Source organism: Orussus abietinus, unplaced genomic scaffold, assembly GCF_000612105.2.
Source record: "Orussus abietinus isolate OABI.00-Male unplaced genomic scaffold, Oabi_2.0 scaffold13, whole genome shotgun sequence".
Lineage (NCBI taxonomy): Eukaryota > Metazoa > Arthropoda > Insecta > Hymenoptera > Orussidae > Orussus > Orussus abietinus.
In genome coordinates, this window is record NW_019394887.1 from 152,167 (window position 1) to 166,622 (window position 14,456).

General features: G+C 44.9%; 3 protein-coding genes across 3 annotated transcripts; all 3 read right to left on the reverse strand.

Moving 5' to 3' along the window:
* Positions 1–208: 208 nt before the first annotated feature.
* Positions 209–1,491, reverse strand: LOC105696433 (malate dehydrogenase). Its single transcript, XM_012418880.2, has 3 exons — positions 1,129–1,491; positions 655–1,041; positions 209–586 (listed from the first exon to the last, which is right to left on the reverse strand). Exons 1-3 carry the CDS (start codon positions 1,489–1,491, stop codon positions 209–211), a joined length of 1,128 nt encoding a protein of 375 aa, XP_012274303.2.
* Positions 1,492–1,712: 221 nt separating this feature from the next.
* Positions 1,713–10,243, reverse strand: LOC105696439. The gene is made up of 15 exons (XM_012418893.2): positions 10,138–10,243; positions 9,908–10,043; positions 9,582–9,808; positions 6,456–6,557; positions 6,244–6,382; positions 5,160–5,716; positions 4,653–5,061; positions 4,396–4,568; positions 4,188–4,326; positions 3,872–4,080; positions 3,606–3,756; positions 2,801–3,522; positions 2,532–2,721; positions 2,355–2,461; positions 1,713–1,759 (listed from the first exon to the last, which is right to left on the reverse strand). Exons 1-15 carry the CDS (start codon positions 10,241–10,243, stop codon positions 1,713–1,715), a joined length of 3,414 nt encoding a protein of 1,137 aa, XP_012274316.2.
* A 1,367-nt stretch (positions 10,244–11,610) lies between these two features.
* LOC105696683 (ras-related protein RABF2b) lies at positions 11,611–13,469 on the reverse strand. The gene is made up of 3 exons (XM_012419352.2): positions 13,282–13,469; positions 12,679–12,806; positions 11,611–12,478 (listed from the first exon to the last, which is right to left on the reverse strand). Exons 1-3 carry the CDS (start codon positions 13,322–13,324, stop codon positions 11,981–11,983), a joined length of 669 nt encoding a protein of 222 aa, XP_012274775.1. The 5' UTR covers positions 13,325–13,469; the 3' UTR covers positions 11,611–11,980.
* Positions 13,470–14,456: the final 987 nt, after the last annotated feature.

Here is a 14,456-nt window from a genome sequence, read left to right on the forward strand (position 1 = left end):
CAACGCGATTATCGATTATCGATTATCGAGTTCGGGTTGATAAGCCATGTGGATACGGGAGACTCGACGAGGGTGGCGCGGAGAAAGAAAATGTAGGACATTTCGGAGTATAAGCGCCCCGTTAAAAATATTCATGAAATTCGTAGATCTTTAGAGTGTAAAGTTATAAAAATAAATTTCACGCGTTAAAAACGATACACCTCTTTGGCTAAAATTGGGATATTCCTGAAATATTGGATTTCTCGTGGGCGGCTTTGATTCCCAGATCGACCATCTCGGCGATTATTGGGATCGCCTGGCCGATCGACGAAACTTCTTTCGACGAAATTTTCGGTAGTCCTAGATTCCTTTTTACCCCTTGTCGTCCGAATTCGAGCTCGGTTGAAAAAAATCGACACATTGGGAGAACATTCGACCACGCGAAGGCACTCGAAATGACGTTTTTGTGGCCGCCGAGACCGGCGGCAAGAGCGACGATCATTTTCGCGGCCGCTGCTCCGAATGAAACTTTGGCCTCCTTCCATTCCGTGGCAGCTAATTCCTTGTCCGCGGATCGCACTCGATTTATCAACAGGTCCTCGTGGTCCTAAATGGAGAGAAACGTATCATTCCATAAGTGGGAGTTAATACGTATTTTTCTCAATAAATACGTACACTCGAGAAAATATTGACGGGTTTGGCCCGCGATAAGAGAGGGATCACCGTGCAAGGATCGGCTCCACCGACAATGGGTATCGATAGAGAGGTGGGCCAGAGTCCCAAAAAATGTGCGGTTTCCGACTCGGCTCTCATGGCGTCGATCGTCGTAGATCCGATAATTCGATCGGGGTCCCAAAATCCGCGGCATTTATAAATTTCCGAAACCAATGGCAGAGTAGCCGTCACCGGACGGGCGAAAATCGCAACGAGAGCTTCGGGACAGAAACGGACCATTTTTTCCGCCATTTTTCGAACATAATCTGCCGATCCCATGAATTGCGCGCGAGGTGTGTCGTTCCCGACATTGAAGTCACTCCGGTCCATAAGAGCGATAATGTCCATCTGGAAGAAAATTGGAATCACTTTTTCAAATCTTTATCCATCCTTTGTATTAGGAGTAATTTGTATTTCGTCATACGTCGAACATACGTTATTCAGGGCTTCCGAAATGCGCTTCTCCTTGAAATGCTTGAGTCGAGTCGAAGTGTCTATATGATTTGCATCGAAAATCAAACCCGAGAGAGTACCGTTTGTGTCGACTAGGTGAACGCATTGTATAATCGTTGACTGCTTTAGCAAAATTGCAGCATACATCGACGACATCCCACCTCCAATAATCGCCACGTTAATGGCACCTTTTTCGCATTTATCCTTCGATTTCCTCTTTCCGGATCCGCAGCTTTTGCCATCAAGAGAGATGCTCGAAATTCCTCGATTGCTTTGTAAATTACGGCGAAATTCGGACAAGACGTCGCGAACTACAAACTTCGAGAATGACGTTGATCTGTACATTTTCAATCGTTGTTTAATGATCTTCGTGCAATAATTACGGTTCTCTTTTGCCGCAGGATTTGCAAATTTTCGTTTACTTAAGCTCCGTGGATTTTTTTTGAAATTCTCAAGCTTTGACGTTTCCGATCTATTGTGAATGCAGGCACCGATTGCGAAAAGAGTGAAACTAGTTTCTGTAATAATATTCCCTGAATTGAGAAAATGTTTCTTATGCGCGAATTTCACAATAGACCGATAAACGGGACTTGCTTGGAAGATCTGCTATATTCTACAACGAGGGTATAAAATTATAATTACAGGCGGATTTAGTATTATAATACTGTCGTTACGCTCCCAAATACGCTCGCTCGATAATCACTTTCCCGAATTCCGAAAATTCGCCGTAACGATCGTAGGAACGAGGACGAAATTCGGTTCGGAAGCGGAAGAATTCGTCAACTGGAATCTTTCGACATCCGTGGTATTAAAAATCGTTGTTTCGGAATTTCCCTTTTCCTCCGACGCCGCATAGTCCGGAAGTCGCGTAGAAGCTCCCTTTGTCGCTCCTTCGGGGCGTCGGCGTCTGGGGTTGGCGACTCTTTCAATTTTCCCCAAAGTCCTTCGACTTCCCGAAGACGTAGCGGTGGATTTTCTCTCGAAAGACGCGTCGGTGACATTGGCCGATCTATCGACGACGATTTTCGATCGCAATCGCCTTTCGACCGGCAAGGAATCTTCCCGTCTGTGAAACCGATCGATCAATTTCTCCGCTCGGCGCTCTTTGGGCTTCGAGATGGCGGAACCATTTCGGCCCGGAGGAGGCAACGCGTGTAAATACGAGATCGGCCAGTGTCGAGCGACATAATTCTCTCGAATCGGCTGACTTCTTTGGTAATCGTTGAATGTTCGCATCGGCCTTGGACTCGGAAGATAGGGATGATACTTTTCGCTACATGGACGCCATTGCTCTTCGGCGGGTCCCACGTAACACCTGTCGAATTAAACCCCTTAATTATGATCCGTGGGCGGGTTAGAGAAATATGATTTTCACGATTACTTGCCATGGATATTTAAAACCCTTGGAAAATCCGCATCGATGATTAGGTTCGCAACAATAATCCCAGGCTCCGGGTTCGCCTCCTTCGGGTTCGCAGGACCAAAATCCGGCAACTTTATTCCTTTCGCACTTGGTGCCTCGTTTACAGGGATATCCATTTACGGTGTAATGTCGGAATGTCGAAGAACCACCGGCTGAAAGAATTGAACGTCGATTAATTCAATGGAATACTGAAGAAATAGAAGTTAAAATGAAATTAGGGCATTTACTTACCCGGAAATGGGCAGTTCTGGTTGATACTAAAACCGCAATCGCCAGATCCAGTCGTGTCCGTTCCATCCCCAGAATCTCCAGAATCTCCAGAATTCCCAGGGCCAGGGGGAAAAGGACTGTTAGGATTTAAGGGAATGATTCCCTGATAATCGGGTCCTTCCGGTGGGGTTGGATCTACGGGACGAGACCCACCGCATCCCGATCCAGCACCCGGATTATCCGGCAAAATTGGACGACCTCCTCCATGGGGAGGACATTGAGGACCCACGGGAGGAGGGACGTAATCGGGTCCCGTGGGATCCAGAGGAATGACTCCAGGATAATCTGGACTTCCTGGATACCCGGGTTGATCAGGACCAGGGGGTTTCGCTTCCGGTTTCCCGGGTGTTCCCCCGTGTGGATACGGATATCCTGGCCGAGGGGGTTTGATATCATGGCCATGGGGTCCTGGGTAATATCCTGGATAATATCCTGGATAATGGGGATGCGAAGGGGGTCTTTCTGGATAAGCTGGAGGTTTCTGGGGATAGACTGGTCTATGGGGGATGGGTGGATGCCGAGGTCTACCAGGGGGTCCATGGCTCGGAATCCAACAATGTGGCTCCAAGTCTTTCCACACGTACAATACGTAGTTGGTGTCCGGGACGTAATCGAAACCTGGGATCAAATCTCTCATGGGAACGTCGCTTAGGAAGCAGTTGTCCTTTCCATTTGGTGAATATCTGTTGAACGTGTACTTTTTCTCGTAATTGTAAATGGTGCGCGCTTAAATTCGAATTTTAAATATATTCGAGTCTGCTTTTACTTGTTGAAGCTGAACGACATGCAAGGAACTGGATCTCTTTCTCTCATTCTGGAACACTTTTGTCGACATTCCGATTCCGTGTTGACTCCAACCGCTAATAAAATTGCCACTGGAGTCAATCTGCATGGTTTTTGGTGACCGGCATAACACCCTGAAATTAATTATATCGATATCAGGCGCCTTTCATTTAAAAATTTAGTTCACGTTCGCTCTTCGTAATCTTTTATCAATGAAATTGTATTGATATCGAGCGTTTTTAAATTTACCCTCGTCCATGTTTTGCGGCCTTTTGCCGGTTTGAGGTTCTTTAGGTGTTGTAATCATCGGGAATGGAAATGGTTCGCAACCACGGCCAAAGCTGCCTCTTTCGTACAATTCGGCTCCGTTCAATTCCAGAAACGAGGCGGAATCAATTTCTTGAGACGGCCAGTCGCTTAAGAAACAATTTGCCGATCCGTCCGTCAATTGTCCGTACCTGTTAGAAAAATGTCAGAATCAAACACGAATACCGAACGTCCTTTACATCTTTTCCCATTCATTTTTCTCCCTCGATATTGCGATTATTGCAATTACTATCGTTACCTGAAGACGAGACTTCTGCAGATGAATTCTTTGGAATTCACGCATTGAAATTCACAATCGCCTAGACCCCCCACCAGAATGGAACTCTTTGTGACCTTTGATGGAATTCCAACTCCACTGGCAACCCTCCAGAAGCATTCTGCAATATTAAAATCAATATCCATGAAAATAACGAGTGCTTTTAAAAACGGAACGAAACTAATTTTACCTTGCGGTGGCTCTTGACTCTGAGGTCTGTTTTCACAGGACTTCCGGTCTCCGACGACTACGTAAATGTCGTAATCGCGATCGGGCTCCAAATCGGTGTAAAAGTCCAAATCTTTGTACGACACCTCGCTCAAAAGACAATTATCGGTGGGTGCGGTGGCTGCCACGTTGTACCTATTCGTACATTGCGTCAAAATTGATTATTTACGATAATAAATGAACTTTGAATTCGATGATTTCTGTCCGAACTGATCGCACCTGTAGGAGAAGAGCATGCATGGAAACTCCTTTTCGGTGAAGCAGAACCGTTCGCACTGGTTCACGTCCGAAGTAAGGAAACTTCTTCTCATGATTCCTCTTCTGACTTTGAAGCCTGCTCCGGCTCTAACGGAACATTCTTGTCCACTTCCGGTGCCGCCGTACAATAAATCTCGTTCCGAGGGAATATAGTTGTCCCCGTAGCCAAACGCGCCTCCATAATTGTAGAACTCGCCGTAAAAGTGGTCGTTCACTAGAGGCCTTGGTCGAGAACGACCATAAGCTTTCCTATGGGTTGTTTCCTTGGGATAAGAAACGTCGTTTCCATCGTATCCATAAGAAGATCCATAAGTTCCCCTGTCGTTGTAACCAGCTCCATCGCGCCAATATGGAGCGACTTCGTTGGCGCCTTTAGAAAATGGAGAAAAAATACAACATTTAGAGGAGAGTATCATCCGATGAAACCTAATTGTCATCCGTAATAAATGTTAATATCTATCCACTCACCAACGTCGGGATAAGGTCGACCGTATTCGGTCCTCCTTATCGGATACTTTGTTAAATAAGGCCTTCCAGAGGTGTATCTGTTGGAGTAAAAATCGTCCTCTATCGGTCGGATATGAACGGTATCCATATTTCTAGTAGAGTAAGGTCGCCCTAAATATCCATAATCTCTGTCCCTCCCCGAAGGGCCTCTGTCAGGATATGGAGGTCTCTCCGTAGGTCCGGATGGATATCCTTGAAACCCTCCAGTCGAGTAAATCGTAACGGGTCGAGAGACCCCAAAAAATCCTCTTTCGGAGTTTGGGTCTCCTGGAACGTAAGGCCTTAAATCCGTTCTCGGAGGAGAATAAGGTCCCACTTGAGGTATGTAGGTGGAGCTCGGTCGAGGTCGTAGATTTATCCAGCCCGATGGTTGGCTTTCCTGGGGTCTTCCGTTGCAACTTTGATCTCTCTCGTAATAGTCGTATCTTGGATCCGTTGAAAAATCTCTTCGCATGTCCATTCCGTAGGATGACATCGGCGTCATTTCGCAAATCCCCCGGCGACCCGATCCGAGTGGCCTAAAAGTCGGAATTTAAATTGGAAACTATTTTTATTGTCCACCCCGAGAAAGAAATTTCAGGGAATCGGGGAGATGTACCATCGAATGACATCAGAGATATATTTTTCTAACTATTGGATCAGTTGGCAAAGGGTCGATCGGAGTAATGCAAAATCCCGTGGTTTCCGCGAATTCGAAAAAGTGTGTCACGGCGCGACTCGAGCTCGGATTTGCGTTAACGATGAAATTGTTCATGGTGCAATCACCTAGAGTGCACGGCCAGTGCGTTTGTGCGCGCACACGCGTGGCCACCTATGGGATACGTTAATACACACTCGCCGTGTTCATTGCCATGTGAATCAAGAGTCCACACGAACGAAACGAGACTCCGAGCGTGAAGAATTGTGTTAACGTGGGTACTCGAAGAATCGCTGGGTGAACTCCGACATACGGGTATTACTTCTTCTCTTTCTTATTTTTCAAAAATCACGTTTAAAACGTTGAAAAGCCCTATCGGTATATATCGAAGCCTCATTGAAAACTTGCCTGTAATTAAAGCCTTGACAATTGAAGTTGTTTTCGGTGTCGCACAATTTTCCACAGTCGTCTATTCTTTCGCAACCCACGGTTCGTCTTACGTGACCGTCGATGATTCTTTTCCCAGACAGGATTCTTCGATAACACGCTGGAACGAAATTTTCAAATATGTCATATTCCGATAATCAAAGAGGCGCACTTTATATTTCTCGTTAACTTACGCAGACAGTCTTTTACAATAATTACGGAGCTTGGTCTGGCCTTTCGAAAAGTGATGACAAAAAGGGCCGCGAATAGCCACCATTTCGGCGTCATTATAAATTCTTGTTTAATTAAAAATTGACAATCTTATTTTATGATTTGGTCGACGGGAAGCCGAATCATCGTTTTCCTTTTTTTATCTTGTTGGCGTTAGATTTTTCATTTTAACTTCACTTAAATTCGTTGCTTTCGACCACTTGAACCGAGTTTGTCAAGATGGCCGACATAGGATCGACTCGTGCGCGTAAATACTTGGAGCGTAAATTCCCCGCGAAAAGTAGCAAAGAAATTCGCGGCTCAACGTTTTATAGAAAAGTGAACGTTTAAGTGAGAATAGTGGGAGGATCTCCAACACGTCTAACTCGGTGACAGAGGAGGGGTTTCGGTGTTACATGATCATTAATGATTACCACCGCCGTATTTCTTTTCTACACCCGCGCTAGCGCAGCGATGGCTCCTCGGTGATAACGGCCGCGAGATTTGCATCTTTCGTAAGTCGTTATTACGGATTCTCGAAGCAAAATACAAAATAAAATAACATGCTTAGCGTGAAACGTAACGGGAACATTAATTTCGGAATAGGTTTTCCGTCATTAATAAATAAATACGTCCTTTCATCCAACCGGAAACGCGAAAACTGAGAAGAACCGGAAGTACCAGAGGCGTGACGTTACTTTAGAAAGGAGCACATACCGAAACTTCTGCATCCTTGGAGAGGCGTCAAGGCCACGATAATTTTCATTGTTTGGGGCAAACGAATTTTAATTATCCATTTTCATTGAGACCGCAAGGGCTCGAGCAGTGAGACAGAAAGATGCGAAGCGATGTGAATCCACCGGTAAAATTTCTACGCGATCATAACGCCACTCGAGGTGAACCGCGAGAACGATATGCAGATAATTGCCGCCTTTACGATTTCAATGGTTCCAGGTGATCTTTCATTAAATTAAGAACTCGTCAAGTTCGCCACGTGCATCCTTGTCACCCATAAGTGATCGCCAATGCCGCGGAATACCGTTTTTCCGAATTCCATTACGCGTCCTTATTTGCGCTCGAAATCGGATTGCGGTACTTTTTCCGTGTTCTATCCCAGCCCAAACAGGTCCGGCAACTTTCATTTCCTGTGTCAAGATTTCTTGGCAATGAATAACCGAACAACTAAGTCGCACGATAGGAAGGAAGAATCATAAAATAAATGAAATAAACGTAACTCGGCATCGGGCAATTGATGATAAACTGTACATAAATTCCCGAATGGTGTCACTCCGTTGGGTCATCGGTAATAGTCATCGCGGGAGGAAATCAGGGTGACACGTTGCAGGACGTCTCACTTCCGGTTTGCGTGCGTCCTACGGCGCTCTTACTTTCGTTTGGTTGTTCCTTTGTAGGATTTCATTTCGTTTAATTGCAGGAAATTTAAATCGCAGGATTTTCGATAGATCTCCGGGACGTCCGCGGAAATTCAGAAAGTTTTCGCGCAAATATTGGAAATCCCCGTTCAGCGATTTACAATTTCGCGGACGTCCTTTCTGGGTGAAGGAGAAATTCCAGGACGACGTCGATTCTTTTTTCCATTTTTCTTAATCGACGGGAGCATTTAAGCGATAATTGCTTCTCGGGAAGAGGAGTAACGTCGCCATTGTTCGACGCCGCGCGCCCCATTTTTCGAAAAGCGAGAAAAATTTTTCCGAGCCGTGATCGTTCAAATCCATTTTCTTGTATTACAACCTAATTTCTATTTGAAATAATTAACTCCCTTCTTTGGTTGATTTTTAATTTTTAGCGGCTGAAAGGATCCGTCCCGAGCGAACGTTCGCACGATAAGCGCAGCGCCGGAAGTCGACGGATGCCCCGAGTCAATTTGCATGGTGCAGAAAATCTGTGTCAATGCCGTTGGCATTCGTTATTTCCTGATGAACGCGAATGCGTTTGGGGACGATCGCATGCGCGAATGGCTCGAAAGTCGCTCATAATCGGTGATTCGTCCTCATTCATCGTACCGGACCTAATCGAGAAGCCACCTGACGTCGGTCTCGCCCGGACCCGCCGAATTACCTTCCAAGTCATCTCGACGTCACGAAATTACGTCGAGTGTAATTTCGCAAAGGTAACCGTTAGTCCACCGACCGCTTTAGCGTAGGATATCATTATTTAATTAAGCAACTTACGTGATGCGCCTTCTAAAACGCCATTATTATTAATTAAGTCCTGATGTCCTCGGGCTGGATGATCCATAGATCTCGCGTCGTCCACTTCGTGACGACCTTTCCACGGGAATCTTGTCGAATCATCCGGATTTTTTACCACGGGACGTAGTTTTTCGCCAAAACTGGGCGAATCTCCTTCGTTTTTCAAAACTGCGTTATCTTGCCCTGGGTCAAATTATCGTAATGTACCGCACATCATTTTTCGGGCATTTCACGAGATAAATGAGGGGATCAATGGTTCCGTCGCCTCCAATCATCGTCATAGAAGTATCGTAAGATATTTCAAGTATTAATTACCTGATCGGAATTTATTTTTCTCGTGGGATCCAACGTTTTCGTTTGACTCCACCCCACTTGGTTTATACGTGCCGTCCCCATGATTAATCCGAAAACCATATCTCCCAGGAATGTTGTGAAAATTCTCAAAAGAATTTGCATCTTCTCGAAATTCGTTCCCAGGAAACCGAAATTGCGGCCTGGGCAATTTTTTCCGCCACCTGGCATTCAAATTTGGATCCAAGAACGGATCTTCGTTGATCCTTGCATACGAATCGAAATAAATTCCGCGTCCGGGATTTTCTCCAAATTGTGGAACATCCGATGACGGTCTTCGGTCGAACATTTGATAAAAATCTGGTCGACCCGGAACAGTCGGAGCGAGGCCAAAAATTTCGTAATCTCCGAATCTGGGGACCGTTTTCGAAAAATGCTCCCCCACGAAAGGACGACGAACTTCCTCGAAATTTCGGAATTTCCCTCGAACGATGTCCAAAATTCTCTGGTCTCTGTCGTTTGGGGGAAACCATCGAGGATCGTCGAAAGATTCGACACTCGCGTTGAAGGGTCCTCCTCTTGATTTGGAAGACCCAAATTTCGAACCTCGATGGGGAATTTGGTGACTTTTGAAGAACGATGGCGGATTTTCTATCTCGTGTCCTGGAGAGGGCTTTTTCCCTTTGATATCGGTTTTGTATAGGCGATCGGGTCTACAATGTGGAGTACTCTGTTGTCGAACGTACGCGTCGTAATCGGGATCTTTTTGCAAGTCTTCGAAATTCGGTTTTCGAGCAGCCAGGATGCAGGTGCCATTTCCTTTTGCGCTGATTCTGTTAAATGAATCGATACGAAAAAATAACGATAAGGTGTAACATCATTTTCGCGGAATGCACAGGAGAAATAAAATTCTTGCTCCACTATTTTCTCACCCGAAACTGAAAGCTCCACAAGCAGTTCGATTTTTCGAACATTCGTCCTCGCATTCGGAAACGGTCGCGACTTCGATCCTGGAAGTGATATCCTTCTGGGCGAATTTCGAGCCAATGGACACCCTCGTGTAACAATCTAGAAAAGAGACGATTGAAACGTAAAACAAGGTTCGGTGATTAGGTGCGAGTACTCCGAAGATCAATTTCTTTATCGTCGTTAAGTAAGTCACCGTTCGCGATGACGACCAGCTGATTATCGATCGAGAAATCACTCTCCAGGGTGACTTCCAAGGAACCAAAGAACACCAATAAAGCGATGCTCAGGGATTCTTTCATCCTTCTTCGTGAATTTTGGTCTCGTCGACTCAGACTCTCGATCTTCCGCAATCGTCCGAATTCTCGTTGTCTCTCCCTCCTCTCGCGGCACTCTTCATTCTTCGAGTTCAACTTTTCATTGAAATACAAAGAAGTTTAGTCTTTTGAGATTGGCTCTCGACTGAGAGCTCGTTGTAACCGTATCACCTTCTTATATGGGAGCACTGTACTTTTACCGTCTTCTTTAACGTTCTGCTCCCACACTTACCTATTCTTTTTCCCTACGGCATCGCCATGTACTTTCTTCCTTGCGTATTCGTGACCTCTTCCTCGACACCTCGGTGATTTTTCGAATAAACTTAATTCCTCCGAAGGAATACGCATCTTATCGTCGAGTTAAATTCGTTAACGTCATTTTGAATTTTGATAGCACAACGACGCGATAATAAAATATAGGATAATTTTTTCTTACGTTTTCCGATGCAGCTACGAGGAGTGCTTAAACTCCATCGTCGTTTCCTCGGAGAGCATCTTACTTAAGATCGTGAGAAAACCCGGCCTGTGAAACAACCTTCCTCTCGATTGTTAACAACCGTGACTGGATCCGAAATCGCAGTCTTACGTCTAGGAAATGAATAAAATTGAAAGAACGGTGGGACATCGAACGATAAACTCGGGATGAATTCGAGAATAGGAGCCCTGACCCCTTGAGCTCGGGTAAACGCATTTGGCGCGAACCGCGGCCGAGTTCCCGGATCTCGGAACGTCGGAAGGTTACTCGAAGGATGTCAAGGATCTTCCTGGGGGAATTCTTTCTTCTAATTGGCGAGGGCGTGTCCCGACGAGGGCGTGCCAATTGTCTCGTACCGATTGCAGATCGCAATCGTCCGCGGAGCAACGCCCGGAGGATCGGTTTACGGCCCATTGTATTTGCCTAAGTGCAACAAAACCGGCGCACGCGGCTAATGTCTGCGACGATGCGTCCAACAAACCTCATCGCCATTAAAAGCACGCGATTTGCTTGCACGAGTTTTTCTGCGACCGACTTTTGCGCTCATTCCCAGTCTGACCGCTTTTAGGCCAACCCTCATTTACAATTGTTCCACGAAGACGTAAGATTTCATTTTTAATTTGTCCAACCGCTTTTATCGGGTCGGGAACGAAATTCGAAATTCATTCTTCTCTTTTAAAGGCAGCGCCTAGAAATATTTTTCTTGCAGGGACGCGCACTCCCAATGGGTCCGGACGCATATTAAGGTAAGGCTTACGCAACTAGAATAGGACGAATTGTTAGACAAAGCTAGGAGTCACGCTCGGGGTCCCTCGGCCAATCGGTCTGACTCATTGTGCAATTATCATTTGCGATGGTAAAACTTGAAGACGATCGGGAAATGTAAAGGAAAGGACGAATAAGCGCGAAGTACAGCGAACGAGCCATTTTACAAACATATATACATATATTTCATTTCTTCTCGGTACAAAACTTTGTATAATATATACCGCTGTGAAAAATTCATACAATATTTGGTGGTACGTCTTAGGTCGATCGTTCTTTCCTTTTAATACGGAATTGAATAGAAAATGTTGTATCGCGGGCAGTGAAACGACGATGCGCGAAACAAAGCGACGGGTTAAGAATTAGCAGTCTTAGGGAATATTTAACGCGCAAGGCTTGAGATCGTTGAACTTTGAAATTTGTGATACCAGCCATTTTTAGAACCATCGTGTCAGTGTCTTTCGATCCGAGGCGACCATATATTAACAACAAGCCCAAGATTTTTCGTGAATGGCGTGAGCGATGCTGGTATTGGCAAAACTCTCTTCGCTCGAAGGACTCAATGGCAATCCGGGGCTACTCAAGCCGGAACTGGTCGAGTCGTACACTCTAAGGCTCGTAGTCAGATCGATGTTTCCTGAACTCAGTCTAATAATGCCCAACGCGATGGTTAAGAACACTTGTTCGACACCTTCGTCGTGAAGTGCAGAAGTTTCGTGATATGTGGCACCGATCTTCATAGAATAATTCCACCCTTCGTCGGAGCTCACTTTGCGTTCCTTAAATAAGTCACTCTTATTCCCAACGACCGCTAGCACCATAGCTTCGTCTACGTTCCGTTTTAACTCGTTCACCCACGTCTGAATTGCATCGAAGCTCTTGGCATCGGTCAGATCGAATACCAACAGCGCTGCACTTGCATTTCGATAGAACATCGGAGCCATCGATCGAAATCTCTCTTGGCCGGCAGTGTCCCAAACCTTGATTAAAGAAATAAAGAATCAAAGTCAGTGTTCGTAAAAGGAAAAAAAAATACATATCTTTATAACTTTCACAAAGAAACGTAACGATGTAGTTTCATTACAAATATTTCTGTGCGTACGTTTATGCTTTTTTATAACTTAAACCTTTACTCGAAGAACGGACCTAAATTTCATTTCAAGTTGATATTATTTCGAACCTGAAGTTTGATTCTCGTTTCTTCTAGATACATCTTGCAAGTGAAAAAAGATGCTCCGATGGTAGGATTAACCTGGTGGTTGAATACTTTTTGTACATAACGAGTGACCACGCTTGTCTTGCCCACACCTGAAACGAAGTTTTTATCCGTTATCGAGTCGTTCATTTCAGACATAAAACTTTGTTCTGGAATTCGATGTATAAAAATTGAATTGGAATCCACATATAATTGTCAATCATTCGTGTCTAGTAGCAAACATATTATAAAAAAATCATGAATGCAAAAGTCATCTCTTGACATTGAAATGAACGATTTGAATTTATCCTGTTCAAAGTATACAATGACGCGCTTTGCATATGTGTGACGAGTCGACCAATAGGAACCGTCTGCGTCCCTATGTCGGGTTCAAGGAATTCCCCGTAAACGAACGACATATGATAACCTCTCTTTTCAACTGATTAACTATCCAAACAATTACCGTCTCGACATGAAATCTATCCCATAACGTTACATAGTTTTCTAGGCAGCAACACATCGTTCAAGCTTAACATTATGTAATAACAACAGAAAAGATTCCAACGGCATGCTATCATCACGAATTACCTTGAGAACCCAACACTACCACCTTCGCTTCTATTGTTCTCATGATCTGCTTTACTTATCGAGCATAATCGAGCGCAGTTTTTGTTTGCCTGGAACTGCGGCTTGACACTTTCAAATACGTTCCGGCCCCTTTTGACGTTTCTTGACTCTTAATTCTCAAGCCATTGTTTGTGTCCCTCGGGTAGCTTGGAAGGGATTAAACTCTATTGTATCGGTGGAAATGTGGAGTGGCGCCATCTACGATCTCTGACTGAAAGCTTCGCCATAAATTAGTGGAATTGGGAGATCGCTCACGAGCAGGGTACGTTCGCGCTGGTTCGCGCAATCGCGATGGCAGATACACGGTTCCGCTCCCGGTGAATTTTTTTCGCACCTACGAACACAGTAGCTCGACGGCGAAGGTCCGCATCCTCCAGTGGGAGTCGCACAGGATGCGATCCGTGAGCAATCTCCCAACTCATCTCTCAGCGCGCGATTGTGGAACTTTACCGTAAGACCCCAGTAATGATTTAAAGGAATTTACAGAGAATAGCAGAGGGTATCCTTGTCTTGGATTTTACATCGAGCTCCCAGGAGATAGCCGGAAACTCTTCGAGATCTGATGCCGAGGCCAAGACTGGACTAGTTGTTAATATTCTTTTAAACGAGTTCGAGAACTTATGTACTTGCGCTACTTATATAATAGATTGTAAAATATTTAATGTAATAAAGCAATTTAATGAATAATAACAATGAGTATGTTTAATTATACGAGCATGTTCAGCGAACCCTCTAATCGCCTATTCCTGATCCTTAAAAATCACCCGTAGACCTAAGTTAATGTTAATTCTCTTGCGGTGGGAGAAAACTTTGCGTGCCACCTCCTCGGTTGTCCTGTGATCCTGTTAGAAATCGGAAATTTCAACCCCTAAAATTTGTGCTCGGGAGACACTCGGTGCCACCTCCTCGGTTATCCTATGTTCCTGTTAGAAATCGAAAATTTCAACCCCTAAAATTTGTGCTCGGGAGACACTCGGTGCCACCTCCTCGGTTATCCTATGTTCCTGTTAGAAATCGAAAATTTCAACCCCTAAAATGTTTGCCCGGGAGAAACTCGGTGCCACCTCTTCGGTTATCCTATGTTCCTGTTACAAATCGGAAATTTCAACCCTTAAAATTTTTGCCCGGGAGAATTC

What these genes read in the sequence shown, in the direction of transcription:
- LOC105696433 (XM_012418880.2), bottom strand. Translation starts at nt 1,491, where the DNA reads ATGTACAGATCAACGTCATTCTCGAAGTTTGTAGTTCGCGACGTCTTG. An exon ending in TTTCGGAAGCCCTGAATAAC is followed by an intron (nt 1,042 to 1,128) that starts GTATGTTCGACG and finishes ATTTTCTTCCAG; the next exon opens with ATGGACATTATCGCTCTTAT. An exon ending in CCGTCAATATTTTCTCGAGT is followed by an intron (nt 587 to 654) that starts GTACGTATTTAT and finishes CTCTCCATTTAG; the next exon opens with GACCACGAGGACCTGTTGAT.
- LOC105696439 (XM_012418893.2), bottom strand. Translation starts at nt 10,243, where the DNA reads ATGAAAGAATCCCTGAGCATCGCTTTATTGGTGTTCTTTGGTTCCTTG. An exon ending in TCACCAAATTCCCCATCGAG is followed by an intron (nt 6,558 to 9,581) that starts GTTCGAAATTTG and finishes TAATTAAACAAG; the next exon opens with AATTTATAATGACGCCGAAA. An exon ending in AAGGGTTTTAAATATCCATG is followed by an intron (nt 2,462 to 2,531) that starts GCAAGTAATCGT and finishes TTAATTCGACAG; the next exon opens with GTGTTACGTGGGACCCGCCG.
- LOC105696683 (XM_012419352.2), bottom strand. Translation starts at nt 13,324, where the DNA reads ATGAGAACAATAGAAGCGAAGGTGGTAGTGTTGGGTTCTCAAG. An exon ending in GGTAGTGTTGGGTTCTCAAG is followed by an intron (nt 12,807 to 13,281) that starts GTAATTCGTGAT and finishes ACTTCGTTTCAG; the next exon opens with GTGTGGGCAAGACAAGCGTG. An exon ending in AAACGAGAATCAAACTTCAG is followed by an intron (nt 12,479 to 12,678) that starts GTTCGAAATAAT and finishes TCTTTAATCAAG; the next exon opens with GTTTGGGACACTGCCGGCCA.